Source organism: Notechis scutatus, chromosome 7 (assembly GCF_049901735.1).
Source record: "Notechis scutatus isolate UNSWTSFEM ecotype Mainland chromosome 7, rNotScu1.2, whole genome shotgun sequence".
Taxonomy (NCBI): domain Eukaryota; kingdom Metazoa; phylum Chordata; class Lepidosauria; order Squamata; family Elapidae; genus Notechis; species Notechis scutatus.
Window position 1 is genome coordinate 8,069,712 of NC_142015.1, and position 25,510 is coordinate 8,095,221.

The following is a 25,510-nucleotide window of genomic DNA, read 5'->3' on the forward strand; positions in this document are numbered from 1 at the left end:
AATTCATTCTTAGAGCCTTCTCCACCCATGGACATCTCCAGCATGTTGGTCTTATGCAAATCTCAGAATTCTCAGTCGGTAGGACCATACTCCTGGAAGTTCTGAGGGTTGAGGTTCTTAAGTATTTCAGGGCTGAGAAAGCCAGGTCCAGGGTTTTACAAAAAGTAGGAACCTTTTGAGTTCATAGAATTCTCATCAGGGTCTAGGTGGCAGAAAAGTTCACGCATCTAAAGAATCCTTCATTTGAGAATCCTTTCTTTAGAATGGAGACCTCAACCTTAATTTGCCTTCTTTTCGCCTGTTCCAGGGTGCTGCCTTGAAGTATTTGCCAAGCATTATTAATGATGTCAAACTAGTCTTTGATCCAGTGGAACTCAGGTACCATATTTCCCACCCTTTATCTATGACAAGTAGATATCAAATTAAACGAGTTGCTGCAAACAGCTCACGATAACAGTTATGTCGTACTGTATTTTTCTTTTCTTATTGGAGGGGAATGGCACAAAGTTTTGGAAATGGGAAGATAAAATTGAGCCAGGATGTTTGGTTAAGGAATCCCTATGAACAAGGGCATCCATGGGGAGAGGGGACAAAGAGAAACAAATGACAAGTGCATCATGACATCATGACATGCAAAGGATTACAACTTACATACTTTGGCCACCAAATCAGAAGAGATGATTCATTGGAAAAGACTGTGATGTTGTGAAAGATTGAAGGCAAAAGGAGAAGGGGATGGCTGAGGATGAGAAGATTAGATAGTGTCATCAACACAATGAATGTGAATTTGGGCAAACTCTGGGTGACAGTGGAGACAGGGAAGTCTAACATGGTGTGGTCCATGGGGTCACCAAGAGTCAGGCTTGACTTGGCAACTGAACAACAACAATGTGTTTACATCAGATATCATGACATCACAATTCCACCATTTGTGTGACAATACCACGATGCACGTTATTCCATTACATTACCCTGGAAAGTGATTTTACAAGTGTGTCAGGTTGCTGCCTTCTATAACTTAACTAAACCAGTGTCCAGAATATTAATGGAATAAAATATTATTTCCACCCCCATTCCCTTTCTACCCCCATTCAGTGTCCTTTTTAGCAAATTTATTCAAAGCATCCCTGATAATCAGCTTGTCCGTCAGAAGCTCAATTGTATGACCAAGATTGTGGACAGTGACCTCTTTCGTCAGTCTGGTGAGTTAGGTCTTGTTCTCTTTTTCTCTTTCTCATTTTCACTGTTCCAATGATGTACTGAACTCTCGAAATGCCAATTGCTCTACAACAGGGGTGTCAAACTCTATTTCATTGAGGGCCGCATCAGGGTTGTGTTTGACCTCGGGGGCTGGGGCGGGTGTTTCCAGCTCAACATCACTCGTGGTGGGGATACCCCTTCCAGGCTCTGTTTTTGGCTGCAATGGCTGCAACGCTCTGCCAGCAAAAACTAAGCTCAGGAGGGACGCAAATGGAGCTTGGGAGGGCTCATGGCCCTCCCAGGCCAGTTCTTCACTGTTTCCAGATGGCCCTGCAGACCAGATCTAAGCATCCCGTGGGCTGGATCTAGCCTTGAGTTTGACACCCTTGTTCTACAAACTCAGTGGGGCATAACGGCATCTTCTACCATGGGTCAGTGCAGGCAGCTGGAGTCTGTGGAGCTGTGGGCTGACAGTTGAAGGATTGCACTATTTCTTTTGTCTGCTTACCCTGCCTTCTAAGTGGTGTAAGTGAAGGAGTAAGCATAGTTTTTCATATCATAAGGATGTTCAAAATTATAACTCAGTACCTTTTGGAGATCTACATTTTTTCTCTATTCCTGAATTATGGGCAAAATGTTGATTCTGTTTTTGGAGTTTTTTTTTTTTTTAATAAAAATGGAAATCAGTACCCAAGTCACTTCAAGCACAGTCAGCCCTGTCGACTTGTTCCCATTTTGCTTCTTCTTTCTGTATCCCAGAATGCCGTGACATTCTTCTCCCCCTGCTGGTAGACCAGCTCAGTGGACAACTGGATGATAATTCTCACAAACCTGACCATGAAGCCTGCTCACAGCTGCTTAGCAATATTCTTGAGGTACTCGATCGGAAAGAGGTGGTAAGTACCTGTTGTTTTCTTCCTCGAGAGTAACATTGTCTATAACTTTGTAGAGCAACTGCTTTGGAAATGAAAATGAACTGTTGCAGGATAGATGGACGGAATGGAATAGAATGCAATGAAATGGATGGGAGAATGGATGGATAGATGGACAGACGGAAGGATGGACAGATGGGATGGATGGATGGAATGGAATGGAATGGAATGGAATGGGATGGATGGATGAATAGGATGGATGGATGGATAGATGGATGGATGGGATGGGAGAATGGATGGATGGATGGATGGACGGATGGATGGATGGGATGGATGGATGGCTCTTGACTTTTGATAACTTATATGAATTTGTTTACTATATGTAGTTTAATTTTAGTACAATTGAACCAGTTTGTGCTTCTTCAGGATGTATTGCTGACTTCTAGTTTGCAGCCCTAGTCTTTTCAAATGTATATTTTTCACATCAAAATATACATAATGTTGACATATTACTTCCCAAGGAAAAGCTAGGGTTATGACAGGAAGAGTATTCCTGTTAGTTTTATGTTTTTAGTCTGCAGTTTTAGCAGAAGGATAGCACAGACATAAATGGTTTTTAAAAACCGTCTCCGTCAATCCACAATTTTGACTGACATTGCTTTTCTTTCTTTTTTCATTTCAGCACTTACAAATAAATCAATTCAAAAAGCACAAAGCTTTCCCATGTAACAGATAGTGTGGATGTGATGTTTTGAGGCAGGTTTTGAACTCTGAAAATTATACGGAACTGAAAATTGCAGGAAGGCTCTGTTAAAAAATCTAGCAGCAAGGGAAATGTTAGACAAGATGGCAAACAGCTGGAATATGTTTACATATAACCATACAATTACATACCTTCTCTCACTGTGTAGCTCCCTAGTCAATGTGGGGGGGGGGGGGAAATCTATAGAATAATAAAAAAGACAAAAATAACCAAAATTAAGCATAGAATAATTTGGTCTCAATATTACCACAAGAGACTTATAGGCTATCTATCCTGAGAAAACTTTTGTTCTGAAAGGGATTCACCATGGAATAGGGAAGGATTTGTTTAACAAGTGGAGAATGGCAAAGAATGAGACATTCAGAGAAAGCAAGTTCTCCTTTCCTGTTTCAGTCTAATTGCATAATATTGGGGGTTATCTTGTACCCCAAGAACTTCACCAGAACCTCTTGTGACAAGGTTGTGAAAATTCCTGTCATAAGAACCCATCTTAAGAGGGCTGTGAAAATATCTACAGATCCCTCACATCCTGGACATAAATTGTTTCAACTTCTACCCTCAAAATGACGCTATAGGGCACTGCACACCAGAACAACTAGACACAAGGACAGTTTTCCCCCCATGCCATCCCTCTGCTAAACAACTAATTCCCACAACACTGTCAAAGTATTTACTAAGACTGTATTACTATTCTTCTTCTCATCCTTCCTAGTACCTATCTCTTGCCACTTATGACTATAACTGTGTTGCTTGTATCCTTACAATTTATATTGTTCTATTTGTTTCCTAGTATGATTTGGTTGCTTATTAGTAACCTATGACTATCACTAAGGGTTGTATGTTATGATTCTCGATGAATTAATTTTATTTTTTCTTTATGTACATTGAGAGCATATGCACCAAAGACATATTCCTTGTGTGTCCAATCACACTTGGCCAATAAACAATTCTTTTCTATTCTATCTAACTTACTTTCCATTTCTTTGGTTCCTTCAGGGTCCAACCGCAGATCACATCCAGTTGATAATGGAGCGGCTACTGAGGAGGATAAATCGGACTGTGATTGGAATGGGAAGACAGTCTACTCACATTGTGAGAGCAATTTCCTTGATTCTTGTGTGCTTGATTTATTGTCCCATGAGTTTGGGGGTATATGTCACTTGTTTGGAGACTCCTGGTAGGAGTCCAGCCATAGATTCTTCAGATGAGCTCGCACATTGGAAAATGGTCTTTCTCCCACCTCTTGACACTTGATGGACAATATATCGAATGGCACAGAGGCTTTTGCCTTTTTCCCGGGCCTAAACATGGGGATTTTTTTTACATGGACAAGAGATGGAAGATCTTCTTTATTTCAACTTCTGCCTTCAGTGTCTGGAGGCAACAGGAGCAAGGATAGACACTATCATCACATTTCTGGATGGGAGCAGGAGAAAAATCCTGTTTTTTTCCTTTTGTTGGAAAAACAAAAGTTAGAAAATTGTAACTTTTTAAAAGAAGAATATATAGGTATATAGGATCAGCTACTAGACAGTTTGTTTAATATTTTATAATTGAATATTTTGTCTCCCACCCAAGTGTATCTTCCTGTGAGTTTTGAACACTAACCTCTCAAGACTGATCATCTTATAAAAGACTAAAGAACTCTGGTCCACCTCATCTGTATCCTAGATTTCACAAGGGCCAACCAGTTTCCTTTTTAAAAACCCACAAGGACCATCTTAACATATGGCTCATGAAAAGCACAATTGACAATTTTTTTCTCCATTTTGTTTCTAGGGTAGTTTTGTATCCTGCATGACAGCCATCTTAAGACAGATGGACGATTCCCATTATAATTACTACATCAGCACTTTCAAAACCAGACAGGATCTTATTGTAAGTCTGATTGAAATTTTTATTATTATGGTTAGTCGCACAATCAGCCAGATGTTCAAACTGGGTTTGCCATTTTTATCCACCTATTGAGTCCTTCCCAAGGACTAGGGATAGACAGATGTTGTTTGACAATATTAAAGTAATGTCAGAGAATGAAAGCTGTTCCAAGTGAAGCTGCCTTTTGCTGTTGACTGATGGTGATTTTGTCAATGCTGATGGCATTTAAGAGGTGCTCCAGATGTTTCGGAATGAATTATTACTATTGGTGCTTTCTTTATTATGATTATTGGTGTGTGTTTAATTTTTGGTCATATAGACAGTAGACTGGTATGTTTATGACGTGATTCCCAAAGAGCAGAAAAACTCTTGAAGGCATCTTCTTAAAAAGTTCAGATTCAGTTGCAAAACAAAGACTTACCTGGTTGCTTGCATTGCTTGAAATGTAATGAGCAATCCTTAATTCCATCTCAGAATCCAAAAAAGGTAGCTAGAAGGTGGGTCTCTCTGCTTCATTGAGTTGATCTGCTCTCTGCCATTCACGGAGTTGGCATAAACTGTGCTGGAATGAAATCTGTTCTCTGCATTTCTGATCCTTTATCTGCTTCTGTTCTCTGACACTGTAGTTCCCTAATTTATCTCCAAGGTGATCAGGAGGAAAGCCTAACAGATTTTGAGATACCTTGAGATCTTCCCTTGGATGATTAACACCATAGCTAAGGACAGTTTAGGATGGTCTTGCTTATACGTTGGGGATGGAAAGAAGGCAACATCAGAGAAGCATAGGAGAAAATTGTTAAGACTCATGACTGAATGGAGGTGGTGCATGCCCAGGGCATGTATGAGCCTTGATTAGGTGCAAATCTTGTAGAAGAGCAGTTGCAGTACTCCACATAAGTAAAAGGAGTCCTGATGGCACAGTGTTAGAATACAGTATTGCAGGCTAATTGCCCACAGCCTGGAGTTTGATCCTGACGGGTTCGGTATTGACTCAGCCTTCCATCCTTCCACGGTCAATAAAATGAGGACCCAGATTGTTGGGGATAATATACAGAGAGCAAGCAGGTAAAGCACTATGGGGTAGTATTTAAGTTTATACCTATAAGTTGCTAAAAGATTATTCCTTAATGGTTATGAACATGGTTTGCAAAGGCCTCGAACTGAATCATAGCATTTAAGGTTGGTAGCTTTCATTGCCTTCTGCCTGAAGCTCTACTGAGTTATTGTAAATCAAAAATGACAATATTGGAATAATTTATGAATCTGATGTAATCCAGATTTCCTTCATTACTTCAGGGGAGATACTTGGTGGCCCATTGGCAGAACACCAATTTTACATGCAGGTTCAGTTCCTGGTGCCCCTGGTTGAAAGTAATGAGGTAGATTTCTTCCCTCAGTCTATTCCTATTTTATTCAGAATTTTAAGTGCTGGGTATGCTCAGTTGGGGGTTCTTTATTCCTTCTTACTCTCCTCCGCGGGGATACCATGAATCTGCATTTGGCTGACTGAAGGCATGAGTAATTATGGCCAACTTTGTGACATGGAAGAATCTGTAAGGATTGCCCAGCACAGCAGTTTGTGGAGCCTGGCATTTGCCTAACTTGCTGTTACAGAAAAGAAGTAGGATTGTGATGTTCTTTGCTATGGATTTCCGCCAAGATGTTTTGAAACCTCTGCTGGCATATTGAGGAAGCTGGCAATGGTGAACTATTGGGATGGGCTTCCAAAAGTGCCAATTTTGTATGTGTGCACATATGTGTGCATGTGTGTGTGTTTAAGTTAAACTATTTGCAACCAAATCCTTGGGCTCCTCAGATTGTATAAAATGTGTATTTTGAGGTTTTCATTCCGAAATTTCCATACCCTGGGATTGAGTTACTCAAAAGCCTCTTTGGTGTGGATGCTCTTACTCAAAAGTGGGACGAGTTAGCTTTAGAAGAGATGCCAGGAGTTAGTTGGGTTTATGCAGTCATTTTGAAAGATGCCAATGATCTTGACCCTACCGTTGCTGTTCATGTGGGCTCAGATGCCAGTTCTAACCTCACATGTACAGTTTTCTTTCAAGCTGCCTTTTCTAACTTCACTAGCTACTCATATCACTCTCTGACTGGTAGTCCCAAGGGTGCTTTTTCAAGAGGCAACTGGACTTTCTTTGTTTTGAAGATGTTTCACTCCTCACCCAAAAAGCTTTTTCAGTTCTAACTGAACAGTGGAGAATGGAAGGATTTGCAGTCATCTGGTCATTAGTACTCTTTCTAAGAGCCATTGAGGCCACTTGGAGATTTATCTGTGCCCTACAGTTCACCTGAATAGTGCAAATGGATGTGGAACCTTCTTGGAACTGCTGAAAGGACTGTGCTGTAAACAGGAATATAAAGGAATGTAAATCCTTCCATTTTTTCACAGTCCTTGACTGTGAAAATCTTGAGATACCCATACATCAAAGGGTATAGCCAACATGAGGATAGTTCTTCCATTCCTTCTTGCCTTTTTTTTTCTTCAAAAAAGAAAGAAAGCTTGCATGCTGAGCATCATGTTGATTTCCAAGTATCCAAATAAGTATTTATTAGGAATTAGCAAGTGGATTAAATTAGGTGTCCTATGAATCTCATCACAGTTACTTTGTAAATGTCCCCACCGTATATTCTGAAAGATTTGAATAATAAGATCTGAAGAATAGAGATACACTTTGCTTTCTTCCCAAAGGCACAATCTAGTAGCCATGTGAATTGATGCAGAGCCTTCTTTAGATTCTCTTGGAAAAACATTATGAAATATTAATCTAAATTATCAATACATTATTATGATTATATATATATATATATATAATAAAAGGATGTTTCCTTCTGGCGTTTGTGGTCCAGACATCATATCTACCTAGGAATCTGGACTAATGTCATTAAGTTGGTTGTTCTTATCTTGACAATGCCTCCAACTTCTCAACTAGAATTATGTCATTTAAGGGCTGATATAATTATGCCTGATTCTATTTTCATTAGCAAATAGCCATAGCCATGTCTCCTTCTGTAGTCTTCCAGTCCTGCCCAGCTATGCATCTTGCTGTATTTTTCAATATTAAAATGACCTTTTATGTGGCTTCTTTAGCTGGAAAGTCATACATTGTCTTGGCTGTTCCTGCTTGATCTCATAAAGTCCTGTTTATTTGAACTTCTCTGAAAAGCTGAAATAAAATCCATGTAACTATCTCCTGCCATCCCAAAAAGTACACTTTAATCGTGTGCTGGCTGCCTATCCCTTGCAGTTAATGCTTGTAGTTAATGTATCCGTTGTAGGATTTATTTTTGTGAAAATAAGAGCTTTGTCCCTGAAAATAACTAGAAAATAGTACATTGGAAAGGAGATCGTTCTTTCAGCCTGACTATTATACAAGGGATCTTGTCAATACTAATTAAAATGCTGACTGCTGTTACAGGTAACCTTGACTTACAACTGCTCACTTAGTGACCATTTGAGGTATTGATGAAGCTACCTGGTGGGTTTTTATGACCTGGAGTTGAAATTCTGATGGTCGACCACCTCCATTGTTGTGTGACTGCACTTCAGACACTCAGCACACAGGTTGCATTTATGACTGTTTGCAGCATCCTACAGTCATATGCATTTCAGTCACATGCATTTCAAGGCAACTTTGCTGAAAATCGGCAGTTACTTCTGGTTTTCAGCAAAAGCATTGTCAGACCTGCTGCAACTTAATCCTCTAGATAGAAACGATCCTTGGCTCCACTTGTTGAGAAAGGTATAGCTTTATTAAAAGTCAAGTGTCTTGCAGTATTTCAAAGCCAGAGCTGAGAATCAAGTGCCAAAATCCCTAAATTCTACTTTTCCCTCCCTTCAACTGACTCCCATTGCCCACCTCCATGTTACAAGTCAGGTTCAGCAAGATTCTGTAGAGATTCTCAGTCTTCCAGGTCATGGTTGTCCCAAAGGTGCTTTTTCAGGAGGCAACTGGGCTTTCTTGTTTTTTCTTTTGAAGACATTTCACTTCTCATCCCAGAAGCTTCTTCAGCTGTTACAGCACAGTGGGGAATGGAAGGATTTATATTCCTTGCTGACAGCTGGTAATCTGAATCCTTGAAGCACTTGGAGGTTTATCTGTGTCCTCCTGGATCCTGTAGTCTGCAACAACCCTCTAAAGCAAGGATCTTCAAATTTGGCAAGTTTAAGACTTGTGGACTTCAACTCCCAGAATTTTTGAGCTAATACGACTGGAGAGTTGAAATCCAAAAGTCTTAAAGTTGTCAAGTTTGAAGACCCCTGCTCTAAAAGGACAAGCAAGTCCAGTTGCCTCCTAAAAAAAAGCACCTTTGGGACATTCAGCAAGATGTTTTCATAATGGTCAATGCAAGCATAGTTTTCTATGCAGCGCCCTCCCTTCTTCCAACTGGGAGACCATGAAGCAGCATCTTGAGAAGATACAGAACTTCCTTTCATTTCCCCAAGCATTCTCCCACCTCACCTTCGTTCCTCCTCCCCACTGTTCATGTCAGTCTGTCACCACATAGCAGCGAAGCACAAGCAAGCTGACAATCTAGGAAACAACTGTTCCCTTAATGACTGCAGAGTTCACTTAGCAACCACTGCAAAAAAGGTCATAGAATCATCATGGTCACATGACTGACCTGCTTTACAATAGTCGTGAATCACAATTGTGATGGGCAGGCTCCATTACAGTTGTAACTTGAGGAGTGTATGTGATCAAATCCCTTTTTTGCATGTGAGATATGCACAAGGCACATAAAGATAAAGTTTCAATCTTGTGGTTACATCTCAATATTTTTCACCATCCTCCAGCTTGTAGACCATTCTTAATTACACTGCATAAAAAAGCAAGATAAAGGTTACCAACAAAGTAAAAATAACTATTTTTTTAAAAAAAAAACTTGCAACAATGATAGAAAAATATTTAAGGGGGAAAAAAATCAGGCTTTGGACTCAAGTCCTGATTGCGAAGATAAAAGTTCCAACTTCAAGTACTGCCAAGAGGGTGAGACCATTCTGGATTTCACAGCAAAACCTAAATCTGTCATTCTCTATAGAAGCAGCTCTGTTTGAAAAGAAAAATGCAAATAACACATATGAGAAAAAGATCTGTTTTTCACTGGAATTCTGGCAGGGAAGGGATAACGCTTAAATAAGCGTTTTCCTTGACAACAAAAGGAAATGATTAGCAGCTTTTTCAATAATTCTAGAGCTGCTATACTAGGTATGAAAGCTAATTTGGACTAGTGTTGAAGACCTCAGGCCACAAACCAGGAGACAGTGAATTCTAGCCCTTCCTTAAGCATGGAGCCAGCTGGGTGACCTTGGGCCACCCCTTCTTCTCAGCCCTGGGAAGGAGGCAATGGCAAACCACTTCTAAAAAACTGAATAGCAGAATAATAAAGTTGGAAGGGACATTGGAAGTCTTCTAGTCCAGGGGTTCGACTAGAAGACCTCCAAGGTCCCTTCCAAATCTATTATTCTGTTAGTCCAATCCCTGTTCAAGCAGGAAAGCCTACATCATTTCAGAAAAATGGTTTTCCAATCTCTTCTTAAAAATCATGCCATGAAAACTGCAAAGATTTGTCCAGGCAGTCACCGAGAATCAGAAAGGACTGAATGGAAGAAAAAACACAACAAATGAAAGAAAGATTGAAACAACAAATAGTAAAATAATATAGATAGATATCTAAGTGTGTGTGTGTGTACATGAATTAAAATGGATGGAAAAGAAAACTCTTTTTTTTTTAAATAAAGTTTTATTTGAGTTTTTACACACAAAATACAAGTAAAACATCTTTTTTGAAAGTAGCATGGTCCCGGGTTGAACTTCTTTATACAGACACAAAACTCAATTTCATGCTCCTTTTTGTATTCTATTCCATATGTTATACTATTTTACATTTTCTATATAGTTTTTCTCCTCTTTTAATTTTCTCAATTTTGATTTCTCATCTCAATTCAAATCATTATATTTATACTTTTGTCTGTTCTGTTTCAATTTCATATTATCTTTTCTCATTAAACAAATTTTCTCCTGTAGTTACTAATTGGAGTATGACGCCTTTATATCTTTTAATTACATCCATTCAACTCTTCTTTAAACTTCAATATATACCTTAAGTTTATGACCTTCAATATAATACATAATAGATAACTTCCAATCGAATTCTGCTTGGCACATTCTTATAATACACACTATATTCTTTAAAAAAAGAAAAAGAAAGATTGTAAATATATGTAATTATAAACCCTCATTCCATTCCAGTTCAGTTCTATCATTAATAATCATTAAAATCTTAACATCTTTAACACTTCTGTTCAATTAAATATCATACTTCCTTAAAAACACATATAATCTCCATAATTAATTTTTCCCTTATTTCTCTTCACATATGTTTTATAAATCATTAAATATACCTTTTGTTACATTTGTTTATTGACAAGCATTCCACTGGATTACAATAGCTATTTTATCAGACATTTTAATCATACCTTGTTTCATATTTTCTAAAATTATTTCTGCTTCTAATATAACCATACTATCTTATGTACCTTTGCAGAATCCCTTTTTTCCATTAAGTTTTCACCCATTATCTCTAAATAGGCGCTTTTTCTCTATATTTTGCTTCTGTCCTTTATAACTTCTTTTCCTTTCTTTCTTCCCTCTCATCTTCTCCCTCCCCTTTTTACCCCCTTGTCTCTCTAGTTCTAATTCTCTCTTCTACATTTCCCTCGTCTGTTGCTTTCTGATTTTATACTTATTTTTCACCCTATTTTTTTTGAGTTGTTTTTCCTAATCTTAAACTTTCCATTCTCTTCCCCCCCTTTCCTTTTTCCCCCCCATCTAAGATTACTTGTTCATTAAAGATGGCTTCTTCTTTGTCGCAATCTTCTTGTTCTGCAGGCATTTCTTGTTGTTTCTCATCATTCCAAATCTCCATTTCTAAAAACTGAAATACGAAGCCAAAAGAACCTCTCCCTTCTTGTGCACCTTCTTTGTACTTTTTAAGTTCCATTTTCAGTTCTTCTAAAAGTGGAGCCATTTTAAACAATTTTAAACAACCACCTGATTGATTTTAGTCATTCAAAACAATAACCGAGAATCCAGAAATCATCAAGTAATCCAGATAGTCCTGAGTTATATCTTCTTATTTCTTTTTCGACTTTCTCTTCCTGGGGTTTTTGTTGAGACATTTCAGTTAGAATGTATCTTTTGGAAGTCTTGTTGAGATTTTGCTGTAAGTTCTTTTTTAATTCCAGGCAGACTCCTCCCTTCCAGATCCTACCCTTTTATTCTTTTTCTCTCCTTTTCTGTTTTCAAAAGCTTTTAATTATCCAGAAATCTTTATTATCCCTTTGACTTTTTATTTTCAGCATTAAATGCCTATTGATGTCAAAGTGGATTTTTTTCCAGTTTCTTGCTTAAGTCTCAGCTGTCAGTATAGGAAAAGGAGAAAACCAAATCTTTTCCCTTTTCTCTCTCCTTCGCAGCTTAAAAATCTTCTTAGGGAACAATGTTATTGTTTTTTAACAGTTTCAATTCCAGGGTACCTTATTTGTTGCTTTTGCTGTTTGACCCGGTCAACCAAAACTTTCTCTTCTTATCTTCCTTCTGCACATTCTTTTCCGGTCGAGTTCTTCTTTGTGGTGGCCATATCTGACCACCGCTGCAACCGTCTTTGGGAAAGGGAGTAATGGCCAGCTGGGGAGGAGAGATGTGGCTCTCCTCAACCCTGCTGGCAGTCTCCCCCCTCTTCACCACCTCTACGGGGTGGCTTAGCCCCGAAACCAGCCAGCTCAGGGCGCTCCAGCAGCGAGCATGGATCGAAGCCTCGCAGAGACGAGGTTTCGGTCTGTCGCTGAAGAAGCTCAAACCGGAAGATGGAAAAGAAAACATTCTTGAGACTGTTCAGGGCCAGCTTTGAGCTGATTTTCACTCATGAAACCCAGAGTCACTTTAGGCCAGTGTCAGCTATATAGGTATGTGTAGCAATAGCACTAAGACTTATATACCACTTCACAGTGCTTTCCAGCCCTCTCTAAGCAGTTTACAAAGACAGCATATTGTCCCCAATAATCTAGGTCCTCATTTTACCAACCTTGGAAAGATGGAAGGTTGAGTCAACCTTGAGCTGGTCAGGATCAAACTACCAAACTGCTTGCAGTCAACCGTCAGCAGAATTAGCCTACAGTAGTGCATTCTAAGCACTATGCCACTATGGCTCTACATGTACATAACTCACATGGTTATGTTTTTTGGTGGGGAGAATTTTTATGGGACTGAGTATACAATCTTGGTATAAACTATCTTGGTGTATTTAAAAGTAGGCATATCTTTGGGAGAAAACCTGGTTGTTAGGTAGTATTTCTAAGACTTTCTTAAATCTTCTTTTTCTTGAGCTGTATAGGATTGAGGTATCAAATGCATTGGAATTGGAATTGGAATATTCTTTATTGACCAAATGTGATTGGACACACAAGGAATTTGTCGCCAGTGCATAAGCTCTCAGTATATATATAAACAACCAGTGATAAGTCATAGATCATAAATCGTAAGATACAATCATAAGTCATAAGATACCAATAGGAGAAGCTAGTAGGAAAGATAAGAAGATGAGGAAGATGAGAAGGATAATAGCAATACAAAGAAGTCCCAAGATGAGATTCTCAGTTGCCATTTAAGTAGTAAGGCTTTGGGTCTAACTCCAAAAAGTAGGTAGGACCCAACTAGAACAAAAGTTAGGTTTAATTGAGTGTTTGGCACATGTATTTAAAGAGTTTCTACTTGTACCATTTTTAAGAAAAAGTTTTTGTTGGCAGTGTTAGCAGGTAGAGGGTGGGAACACAGCAAGCCATGGAAGATTATGGCCCGGTGATCTCTGGAAGGATTGGGAAGACAGTTCCAAGAGTTCCCAGTTAGTATGGCCAATTCTGGGAAGTAGAGTCCAAGAACATCTGGAGAACATTATATTTGGAAGGCTGATCTATAATATAAATCTGGTCACTCTCCTTTAATAATATAAATCTGGTCACTCTCCTTTATTCTGATTTGTAACCTTACCCGTAGGATTTTCTGATGGAAACTTTCATCATGTTTAAAGACCTGATTGGGAAAAATGTCTATGCAAGTGACTGGATGGTGATGAATATGATGCAGAGCAGGTAAAAAGTCTTATTATCTGTAGCCCAGAATATTTCCCCCCTCCAGTTCTTTGTTTCTTTTTCCATATTTTTTTTAGCACAGTGTATCAATCAATGACCATTGTTTCAGGATCCTTGAAGTCTGGTCTGGATTAAAAATAAATGCAATTGAGAGAATCCCCTCTGGATTGCTCAGCTATTCATAGTGGTTTTATTTCTCTGCCTTTAGTAGCTTGCTAACTTGTCAATTCTCTTGACTGTGGTTTCTTAGAACCTTCTAAATCAAACCTTTCAATTTGAGAATACAGACATTTATATGAAAATTGGCACCATTGCTTTAAGAGCAGTGAAAATACAAATTATGCCAAAGAACTTGTGAACACACAGCAGGAACTTCCTGTGGTTTCACAGGGACAAGGAGGTGCTTTTAGCCTCTGTCTCTCTCCCAAGCTGTTCTTTAAAATGGCTTTTTTTCCCCCTGTACTTTTCCAGGATTTTCCTTCGAGCCATCAATCAGTATGCCTCGGTGCTCAATCGCTTCTTCTTGGATCAGGCAAGCTTTGAGCTCCAGGTAAGAGAAAACATCCACTCTCTTTAATCACAAGGGCTTGGTGGTTATCTGGAAGGTGAGTCTTTACAATTTGCCAAATTGGCCATCATGGCCAATTGAAACGAGACTGCACATTTCTTTAGAAAGATTTGTATCAGATTTGAGAACTTGCTTGGAGAAGTCAAGAGACAGCCAAGGGATCCTCCTTAAACATTTTAAGGCATTGGAAATCATGGCAGATAGGGCCATATAACATGTCAAGTTTTCTTCTCCCTTAAATGCTGAAACATGTAACTCATTCCCTTGTCTTTTAGCTGCAGAATATTGAAATCTTACAGTCTTCGACTTACAATCATAATGGAGTTTTCCCATCATAGTGATAAGTCATGAAAATCATAAATCAAATCACTCACATGACCGATCCAATTTTAGGATCTTTTTTGCAGCAAAAACGCCCTCCCAGGAGGCTACCCTGTGGCCCAGGAGGCAAAAAAATGGAGCAGGTGGGGAGTGTTGCTGGGGGAAAAAAAGAAGACACGCCCATCCAGGCACATGGTCACGCCCACCTAGCCACGCCCATAGAACCGGTAGTAAAAATATTTGCATCCCATCCCTGGAATAGATACCCAATACCTGGATTGATAAACACATTGCACTAAACAATGATTTGTTGAATAGTTCAACCAATGCTTAACATATTATATGGAGCAGTCCATTAAAGATTCAGAAACACATTTGGGTTCAGCAGGCAGCTTTTCAAGTTCTTGTTGGAGCAGATGTTTTGAGAAGACAAATTTTAATGACTCTCCTATCTTGCATGCCATCACATGACTTTATCTTATTTTATGATTAGTTTATTATTTGATCTGATTTCTCTCTCTCTCCTCCATACTCCCATAGCTATGGAATAATTACTTCCATTTGGCAGTGGCCTTTCTTACTCATGAATCCCTTCAACTGGAGACTTTCTCACAGGCTAAACGGAACAAGATAATGAAGAAGTAAGTTTTCACCTGAGTTTTTATTTTTACTTAAGTTCTCCCACCATTACTTAGTGTTAAAATTACTTCTGCACCATCACATTTTTCTAAATGAATGATACTGAAAATCGGAAGGATGGGTATGTCTAAAAACATGTTAAATCAGCCCATAAAGCTTGGTTGATTACTTTATTACATATTTGACTGTTAAATGCACATTCTGATTTTTTCTGAGAATCAAAAGAAGTATAGGTAGTGCTCTTAGCCCCAATTTATCCCGCCAACAATGAACCTGTGAAGGATGTTGGTCAACAAGAGAGTAGCCACATGTAGTAGTTGGTTTCCTAGTTGATTTGAAACCAGGAGATAGTTATGCAAATACTGTACCAATCTTCTTGTTTCCTATGATATGATCTTATTATTATATCATAGGAAATTGTTAGAAAAATCAGAAAGTCTTCACCTTAATATACACTAGATTATATTGTCTCTATAGGTATTTTGGTTATTTTCATCCCATTCAATTCAGTAAATACCGCTAAAGAGAACTTATGTGACAATAGTCTGTGGAACAGAAGGAGTATTGGTTTTAGGAAGTTACTAAAGAACATGACACCTAGAAATCAGATGACCCTCCATAATTAAGGAGCTACTTAAACTTGAATCTTTTCAGTCCTGTTCCAACACCCTTAACAGCTATGTTCCCATAGGCTTCCATACTTTTATAGGCTTGTGGCAGTTGCCTTCAACTTTAATCAGTTATTGATGTGTTACTGACTGATGTTATTGACATTGTATTGATGAATTGAATTATTATTTTTCTTTGGACACCAGAGGTAGTGATGGTGGTATATGGTGGTTTATCAGTTTTTTTTCATCTTGGTAAGCTACCCAGAATCATTTGTGCGATTAATCAGTTATATAAATCCTATAAATGAACAACCAAATAAATAAAGCATTGGACTGTTGGACATATATACAAATACTTTTCAAATAAAACAGTAGTTACAATAATGTGAATGCTTGCTTGAAAGGACAATTTAGACTTCATGCCAGTGGTGGGATTCAATTTTTTTTTACTACCGGTTGTGTGGCGTGGCTTGGTGGGCGTGGCAGGGGAAGTATACTGTAAAATCTCCAGTCAGAGGTGGTATTTGCCGATTCTCCAAACTACTCAAAATTTCCGCTACCAGTTCTCCAGAACTGGTCAGAACCTGCTGAATACCACCCCTCCTTCATGCCAAAGAGGATCCTTGGGACAACATTGATCCAATAATTTATTTTGTTCCCAGAGATTTAAGCAAAATCATTTAATGCTCTCTCTCTCTCTTTTGTAGATATGGAGATATGAGGAAGGAAATTGGCTTCCAGATAAGGGACATGTGGTACAATCTTGGTAAGCAGTGAAGCAAATTGAAAGAGCAAATTGGCTTGTAAAGTTGGACTCTTTGGCCATTGCTTCATGGATGCAGAAAGAATGATTGGAAACATCTTTTGTTTGTGTCAAAAGAAAGGAACACTAATCACTATCCACAAAGGGGGGGTCACTTTGACGAGGGGTGGGATTCAAATTTCTTAACAACCGGTTCTGTGGGTGTTGCCTAATTTGTGGGTGTGGTTTGGTGGTCATGTGACTGGGTGAGCATGGCTTGCTGACTGGGCATGGCTTGGTGGTCATGTGACTGGGTGGGCATGGCTTGTATGTAAATATTATAAATATTTATGGAAATATTGAATTTTTTGTAAAAAAAGAAAAAAAAAGAGCAACTTTTACCCAAAAGCAGGCAAAGCAGGCAGGCAGATTGAGTTGCTCACAGAATCACAGATTCACTTAAGAGATCTATCTATCTGCAATCGGCTATCTGAGTCTGTCACATAAAATTTGCTTGCAAGCAAACTCGTAATTCGGCTACCTGAGTCTGCACTGAAAAGCTCCAGTCCTAAGGAAAGTTCGGCTCTGCTTTTAGATTAGCTAGAAAGCAAGAAATTCAAGGATTTCCTGCTTTCTAGCTAATCTAAATCTCCTGGCAGAGCAGAACAGCTGATGGTCGGGGGGAAAGAAAAATAGCAACTTACCAAACCAGGCAAGTTGGATGGATCGCATGACAGGTAAGGAGTGAGTGGGTGGGGAGGGGAGGGTCCAGCCAGCGGAGCGATTTGCCAATTCTCCGAACTGCGGACAATCGTGTGTGCAGCTCGGGTACGCAGCGTTTGAAAACCCTCTTGTTTCCTGCTTTTTCAACTTCAGCTGTGCCGCGCAAAGCAGCTGAAGAGGGAAAAGCAGGGAATAAAGGACAGCCTAGAGCCCAGGCAGGCAGGTGGGCCAAACACCAAACCGGTTTGGTGTCAGCTGCTCTTCGCCGCTACAGGTTCTATAGAACCAGGCTGAACCGGTAGCATCTCACCCCTGCCTTTGACTAATAAAAGGACAGGAAAAAGGGAAAATGGAACGTATTATCTTTATTATATTGAAGGGGGGAAATATGCATATTTATCCGAAGATGTTTTTTTCCCCAAAGCAACTGGATTTCCTTTGTTTTTTCCTTGAAGACATTTCACTTCTCATCCAAGAAGCTTCTTCAGTTCAGAACTGAAGAAAAACAACAACCCTGCTCTAATAAAGTTTTTAAAAATATATGTTTTGCATGCAGGAGATCAGTGCCTGGGTGAACTTAATAAGCTTCCTAGTACAAAAATTGGATAATCTGGAGCAGCCTTTCCCAATTTTTCCCAATCTTTATCTTCCGCTTCCCTGTAATAGCCAAAGTGACCATTGCTGGGAATTCTGGAGGCTGAAATCCATGCCTCTGGAGGGTTTCCAAGTTCAAAAAGGTTGCCTGTTCGAGATAGGTCATGATGGTATTCCTGAGGAAGTTTTCAGAAGTCTACATTAAACAGGAGAGAATGAAAGACAGCATGCAAAGAGAAAGAGAGATCATTTGAACTAAAGAAGCATTCCTAGTGTTTCAGAATGACTCTTCCCTCATCTTATCTCCACTGATATATTGGTATGATGGTAAATTCCTACAGAATTTTAGAAAAAGTAGAAGGAGGATGAAGTGACAGAAGGTCTCTGTTGCAATGTTTGCCTATGAAAGACTTAAAAAAAATGAGTTGAAAGGGATTTGTGGCTGAATAGCAGCTGCTATTAGACAAAGCAGCCCATCTGTTCGAACTTGACTCCTGTTTCTCCCCCCACACACACACCCACACACACACTTTTTTTGTTTTCTCAGGACCTCATAAGATCAAGTTCATCCCTTCCATGGTGGGCCCAATTCTGGAAGTGACCTTGACGCCAGAGCCCGAGCTACGGAAAGCAACCATCCCAATCTTTTTCGACATGATGCAATGCGAATTCAACTTCAGTGGGGGCAGAAATTTCCGTATGGTACAGAATTGGCTTATAGAGTGTGGGAAAAGTTTGAGAACTAGTTTTTATTTTTATTATTTATTTATTTATTTTGTCAAGCGTGTTTTAGATAACAGATATAATTTGGAACATGATTATGAGTACATGAAATGGGTACAAATAAAAGGGGACATTAGGTCAGGGACAGTAGGCATGTTGGTGCTCTTATGCATGCCCCTTACAGACCTCTTAGGAAAGGGGTGAGGTCAACAGTAGACAGTCTAAGGTTAAAGTTTTGGGGGTTTGGGGAAGAGACCACAGAGTCAGGTAGTGCATTCCAGGCATTGACAACTCTGTTGCTGAAGTCATATTTTCTGCATTCGAGTTTGGAGCGGTTTACCTTGAGTTTGTATCTATTGTGTGCTCGTGTGTTGTTCTAGTTGAAGCTGAAGTAGTCATTGACAGGTAGGACATTGTAGCAGATAATTTTATGTACTATGCTTAGGTCAGACCAAAGGCAGTGTAGTTCTAAGTTGTCTAAGCTCAAAATTTCAAATCTGGTAGTATAAGGTATTCTGTTGAGAGCAGAATTATGAATAATTATGAATAGTTATGAATATTCATAATATTTTAATTCATAATATTATAACTATATATTATTATATTATATAATTATAATATTATTATATTATAATATAATTATGAATTGTTGCAAGGAATTATGAATAAACTGTTGAGACCTGCAAGGGGGAGATACCTGAAACCCCAGATTGTTCTTTAAGATAAAGCATAATTCTTTGGCATATATGAACAGACCTCAGCAGTTGGTTCGGCTGAATCCGTATCAAACCATAATTGCCTAAACTGGACCATTGTTTAGCTTCCAATAGGACTTATCTAAAATGACTGAGAGAGATTAAAAATAGGATTGATTGATCCATCTATCTTAGGGCTCTTCAAAATAATCAATATCCAGCCTCAAGGGTCAATGGGACTATCCAATGGGCCAATAAATGGGGGTTAATAGATGGTTGATAAACAATGAAGGGTCAATTGGAATCAGTTGATCTTCTGGGACCATCTATAGAACTTCATACCAATCTCTAGTCCTATATGGAAAATGGCTAGCAGTGGGACAGTGTTACCAAAGATTGGATGGTCAGCACCAGCAATAAGCCAATCTCATTGTACACATGTTGTACTCTGACAATAAAGGTAATAAAAAAAAACCAGCCTTGAATTGTCTCTATTGTTGCTGTTTTTTTTGCAATAATTTTTTTAATTTTTGGTTACAACAAAAATATCATTGTGTGAACAGTTTGGCTCCGTAGTATCTTACATTTCGATACAAATATGACAATATTCCTCTTGTTTAATATAGTTGACAATCTTTTAAAATTTGATATTAATACATATTTTTGTTAAATTATCTGTCTTGATTGTTCAGTATTGCAACATGTTATTTTTGTATCAATCTCTATATTCTTAACCTCACTCCTTTTACAACCAATTATATCTTAATCATAATTGCAGTGTTTACCAGATTATATAGTTCTATAGTTATATAGAATTGTCTCTGTTGTTGTTATTATTTTTAGTACTGTGTTATTACTTAAAGTAATATTTATTAAATTATTTTCATATTAAATGGGGGGGGGACAATGAACAATCTGGAATTTCTTGAGTGAATCGATGGGCTGAAGAGTTTGATGACCTTGTTTTCTGATTCTTTTAAAATAAAATATTTAATGGAAACACTTTAAGTAATGTTTTCTTTTCCTTTTGGTCTTTAAATTGCAGTTTGAAAATGAGCTGATCACTAAATTAGATCAGGAAGTAGAAGGAGGTCGGGGAGATGAACAATACAAGATCTTGCTGGAGAAACTGTAAGTGTGTGAGTGTTCTTGATTATCTCCCAGGTAACGTTTTGTAATGTGGTGTTGCTTTCTCACATTCCATTGCCCAGAGAATGTGTCAGTTTACCATACAAGTTTATCAGATGAGCAAGAGACAGATATTCCTTTTAGTCTCCAGCATGAACATTTTTTATGAATTTATACACACACACACACACACACACACTCGTTGTAAGTCAATCTGTGCGTTGACTGAATTTTCATAGAGGTGTAAGCATTCAGTCTGAAACAAAAGTTATATTTTATTTTTTTGAGTTACAGCATCATAGTATTGGAAGGGGCCATTTAGAGGTCAAGCCTTCTACCATCCAATGAGGAATTTAAACAACAGCATTTTTGATAGGTAGCATTTATTTGAACACAACTCAGAAGCTTATCTACTCTGTCAGTAACTCATTCCATTGTCAGACAGGTTTTAGGAAGGGTGCTCGGTTTTCTAATACTCAGCCAGAATTTAGCACAGTGTTTCATATTTACTAGCTGTGTTTGCTAGCAAACTTTAAGCTTTATTAGCAAAACACAATGGGTCTGTTCACAAAACATGCTATGCCAATGCAGCTAATCCTTGATTGGGATGAGAATTTCCACTGCTAAGCAAGGCAGTTATTAAATGAGTCGTGCCAGATTTTATGAGCGTTTTTGCCAGAGTTGTTAAGCAAAATCACCAGAGTTGTTAAGTGAATCATGTGGTCACTAAATGAATCTGGCTTCCCCCATTGACTTTCCTTGTTGGAAGCTGGCTGAGAAGATCACAAATGGTGATCATATGACTTCAGGGTGCTATAACCAACATAAATAAATTGCCAGTTGTTAAGCATCCAAATTTTGACCCTGTGACCATTGAGGATGCTGCATGCTTGTAAGAAAAAGGATTGCTCAAGAGTCACTTTCTCCAGTGCCATTGTAACTCTGAATGGTCACTAAATAAATATCTGTAAGTTGAGGACCATCTATACAAATAGTCACATTGTAGTTTCATGTGAGTGACCCATTTTCCACTGCATGCTAAGACAGTGACTAGCACTATTTTCGTTGAGGGAAGCATTTTGCGTGGACTGGCCACTGTGTATTTTTTATTTGTTTGTTTATTTGTATGTGTGTAAGCATACGTCCTTGTATTCTTACCTTCTGCTTTGAACTCTTATACTAAGAATAGTTTGGAAATAAAATATAAATCAATCAGTAATATCCAAAAGGTTAATGCAGATGATTGGTCACAATATTTCTCTTCTCTATAAGCTTTTAACTTACACATCTTTGGATCTAATGTCTTCTTTTAATGACCCTGTAATAAATCCCTTGCATCGGGGTAGAGTCGAGGCAACTAAATGGAGCTGAGTGTTTACTGACCTTCCTGTCACTAATGCGGAGTTTGCAGCAGATATATTCTCATTCTACCCAGAGAGAGAAATATTTGCCTCTACCTACATCTTTAGATCTAATCCAACCCATTATTTAAAATCAGGAGCTCTGTTTTTTGTCTTTTTATTCATCTCTCTGCTTTTCTTTTACTCCTCATCAATGGAAATGTCTGCAGCCTCCTGGAGCACTGCCGGAAGCATAAATACCTGTCCAGCTCAGGCGAAGTCTTTGCCTTGTTGGTTAGCAGCCTGCTTGACAACCTTTTGGATTACCGAGCGATTATGCATGATGGGAGCAAGGAGAACCGCATGAGTTGCACTGTCAACTTACTGGTATGGGGAGAACGTAGAGCTGGGTGAAAATCTTGGTTCCTATGAAACCACTTTAGGCCCATAGACCCACTTTGGACCTGCTGCATTAGAAGCTCAGGAGCTGATATAGGTTTAGCATGATGTCTTCTCATTCGCAAAGTGCCTATCATTTTTCCTCACTTTCACCACTACCATGCAAGGCAGGTCACTCTTGTTCCCATTATACAGGTTGCGGGCTGATACTACAAAAAGAAAGGTTTCCATGCAGCCACCCAATGAGTCCATTGTGAGATCCTTTGTCGGCCATTGCGCCCACAAAAACCCCATTGGCTTGGCTGTGAGTTCCACTGTAATTAACGTCTGCAGCACCTCTGACAGGAATAGTGCTTTTTTGTGATCCCTGAAGCCATTTTTCCCAGGCACCTTCAGGGCTGCCACAACGGAGATGTGTCGAGTTGGGGGAACAGGAGCGGGGAGGAAGAGATAGCTGGCAGGGTTGTAGCCAAAATAAAATTCTTTCCTATGAGAGCCAAGGACTTTCCCACAAGGTGCAAGGAGGTGGGACCTGAGACTCTTGGACTGTGAACTGATTGGACCACGGGACGGATTGCATGGGCAGGGGAAAGGAAACTTTACTTTGAACAGGGGGGAAAATCCAAGGGGGGGTTAGAGTCAGGTGTCCCCAGATGTGCCAATGGGACATGCCTACTTAATCTATGCTTTGAGGAACATGCCTGCCTTGGAGTTTTGACTCCATTGGGGGGAGGTGTTACTTGGAATCCTGACACTTTTGGTAAGCTCTCTGGACAGACATGTGACCACCAATCCATTAAGGCAAGGCAGTATTATTCCCATATTACAGATGGACGTTGAAGATGAGTGAGTCACTTTTACCAATGATCCTAGGGCCCAGCAATATGAAGCAATTTGTCTTACACCCCACTGAAAGCAGTATGGAATCATGTGATTATCATTTGCTGCCATTTTTCATCCTCAAGAACCTTAAGATGGCATCTTCCTACGGTTCCCTTGCATGCCAGTTCCCAATATTAATTAGTCTAATTGGCCAATAGCTTGTAACTAGCCTAAATCAGTTTTATCCTTGCAAGGATTTGGACCAAAAGTTACATTAGTGCAAGTTGAACACTGTTCCGTCATGTGTCGTATGAACTATATGTAGAATCAGTTCAAGAATCACATCAAACCATAGGTATAGAGACTGAATTAGAATTTAGTGGTGTCTAAGTTGGCCAACAATAATTAGCACAGTTTCATTTACATCAACAACAGTTTGAAAATCCATAGCTTGCCTATCTGAATCCAGGCTCAAAAGTTTAGTTTAGATTCTCAACTGACAAGCCTGAGGTGATGTCTGAACTGGATCAAAAATTGTACATTTTTTACATTCTATTACTGAAATAATTTGGTTATTCCCAAACTTGTTTTTTCTTTTGCAGAATTTTTATAAAGAAAAGAAAAGAGAAGATATATACATCAGGTAGCATCAGTAGATCTTCAGTCTTCTGAATAAGCTGTTACAAGATCGTATAGCACTTCTGATTCTCATACAGTATGTTGTTGTTTTCTAGGTACTTATATAAGCTCCGAGATTTGCACACTGATTCCGAAAGCTATACTGAGGCAGCTTACACACTCCTGCTTCATGCAGAGTTACTTCAGGTAAGTGTGGGTTAGGGTCTTGAAGAGTTGGTCCATGTACGACACTTTGCAGTAATCAAATGTACATTTTGTTAAGGCAGCATTTGGCAAGTTTAAAACGTGTGGGCTAAAACTCCCCAGCCAATTCTGAGAGTTGAATCCACACCTCTTAACTTTGCCAATGTTGCGAAACAGTTTGTTAAGACTATATCTACACAGGAGGTACAACCAGATTAAGCATAACAGCATAGACTAAAATTGATTTTCTTTTAAAGGAAAAATCTTGTTTTATTTCTCCAGTGCTCCTGGAGAATCCAAAATAAGAATGGGATCAAAAGCGAATCAAAGGATTGAAGCTGTCCAAAACAAGTGGAATCTTGCCTCTTTGGCCAAACACATAGCAAAAATACTTCAACTTGTCTAGGTTGTTATTATGTTTTCAAATTATAATTTACACGCTGCTGAGATGGATATTCAAAGCGTCAACAGCAACTAAGGCATTCACTCTGGGAGATAAAGAGATTACTCTGTTCTTCATCTACCAGAAGAACACTTTTTGTTTCTTCAGGTCCTTAACATGATGGAACATACTCTTCTAAGAGACCTAGAGCAAAATTGCATATGATGTCCTTAATTCCATCTGGTCTTTCTTTTATCCCAGTGGTCTGATCAGCCATGTGTTCAGCATCTGCTTCAGAGGGACAGCTATTATGTCTATTCACAACAGGAACTCAAGGAGAAGCTTTACCAAGAAATCATAGTCTTCTTCGACAGAGGCAAAGTGAGTCTGTCACAGGCATCCTCACCAGGGGTGGGATTCAAATTTTTTAACAACCAGTTCTGTGGGCATGGCTATGTGACTGGGTGGGCATGGCTTTTTTTTAGCAGCACCACCACCCCTGTTCTGGGGCCTCCTGGGCCTCAGGAAAGCCTCCTGGGGGGTGTTTTTGTTCCCAGGAAGCTTCCCAGGAAGGCAAAAAATGAAGTGGGGGGGTGCACCTCCAGTATCCCCTCCCCACACCCCATCCACACCCCTTTTTGCCTCCTGGGCCTCAGGGAAGCCTCCTGGGCAAAGCAGTAAGACATCGAGGGGGATCCCGGCACAGCTGATCACCAGAATAGCTGATCGTCAGGAGGGGGGGAAAGAAATACCTTAAGGAGTGACTGGGCTGGAGAGAATGCAGTCAGTGACGTCGCGCATGTGTGCAATGTCACTCATGTGCAATAAGGACTGACTGGGTGGGGAGGGGAGAGGTGGGTGGAGATGGGCGGGGCCAGCCAGGGGCACGATTTGCCAGTTCTCCGAACTGTGGAGAATCATAACAACCAGTTGTATGGAACCGGTCCGAACTGGTAGAATCCCACTCCTAATCCTCACCCTTGATAGGGATGGGGTGAACATGATTCCTTTTTTTTAAAAAAAAAAAGTTTTTTATTTTTATAACTAAAACAACAAATAAAACCATCTTTCAGTTATACAGTGTGTCAACTGGGTGCATAGATCTTGTGCACATAATAATGCTTA

General features: G+C 39.2%; 1 protein-coding gene across 4 annotated transcripts in view; it reads left to right on the top strand.

The window, feature by feature from the left end:
• DOCK5 (dedicator of cytokinesis 5) overlaps positions 1-25,510 on the top strand; it is a 123,845-nt gene that overhangs the window by 66,598 nt on the left and 31,737 nt on the right. For all 4 annotated transcript variants that reach the window (XR_015750346.1, XM_026671318.2, XM_087969937.1 and 1 more), the window contains exons 24-38: positions 308-378; positions 1,096-1,202; positions 1,960-2,096; positions 3,832-3,927; positions 4,615-4,713; positions 13,782-13,876; positions 14,348-14,426; positions 15,306-15,406; positions 16,723-16,781; positions 18,622-18,776; positions 20,538-20,623; positions 22,191-22,347; positions 23,784-23,824; positions 23,916-24,006; positions 24,647-24,766. Coding sequence is in view for 3 of the 4 variants with exons in the window: in XM_026671318.2 (XP_026527103.2) it covers positions 308-378; positions 1,096-1,202; positions 1,960-2,096; positions 3,832-3,927; positions 4,615-4,713; positions 13,782-13,876; positions 14,348-14,426; positions 15,306-15,406; positions 16,723-16,781; positions 18,622-18,776; positions 20,538-20,623; positions 22,191-22,347; positions 23,784-23,824; positions 23,916-24,006; positions 24,647-24,766 (1,494 nt within the window). In the remaining variant the exon portion in view is untranslated. The remainder of the gene's footprint in view (positions 1-307; positions 379-1,095; positions 1,203-1,959; positions 2,097-3,831; positions 3,928-4,614; positions 4,714-13,781; positions 13,877-14,347; positions 14,427-15,305; positions 15,407-16,722; positions 16,782-18,621; positions 18,777-20,537; positions 20,624-22,190; positions 22,348-23,783; positions 23,825-23,915; positions 24,007-24,646; positions 24,767-25,510) is intronic.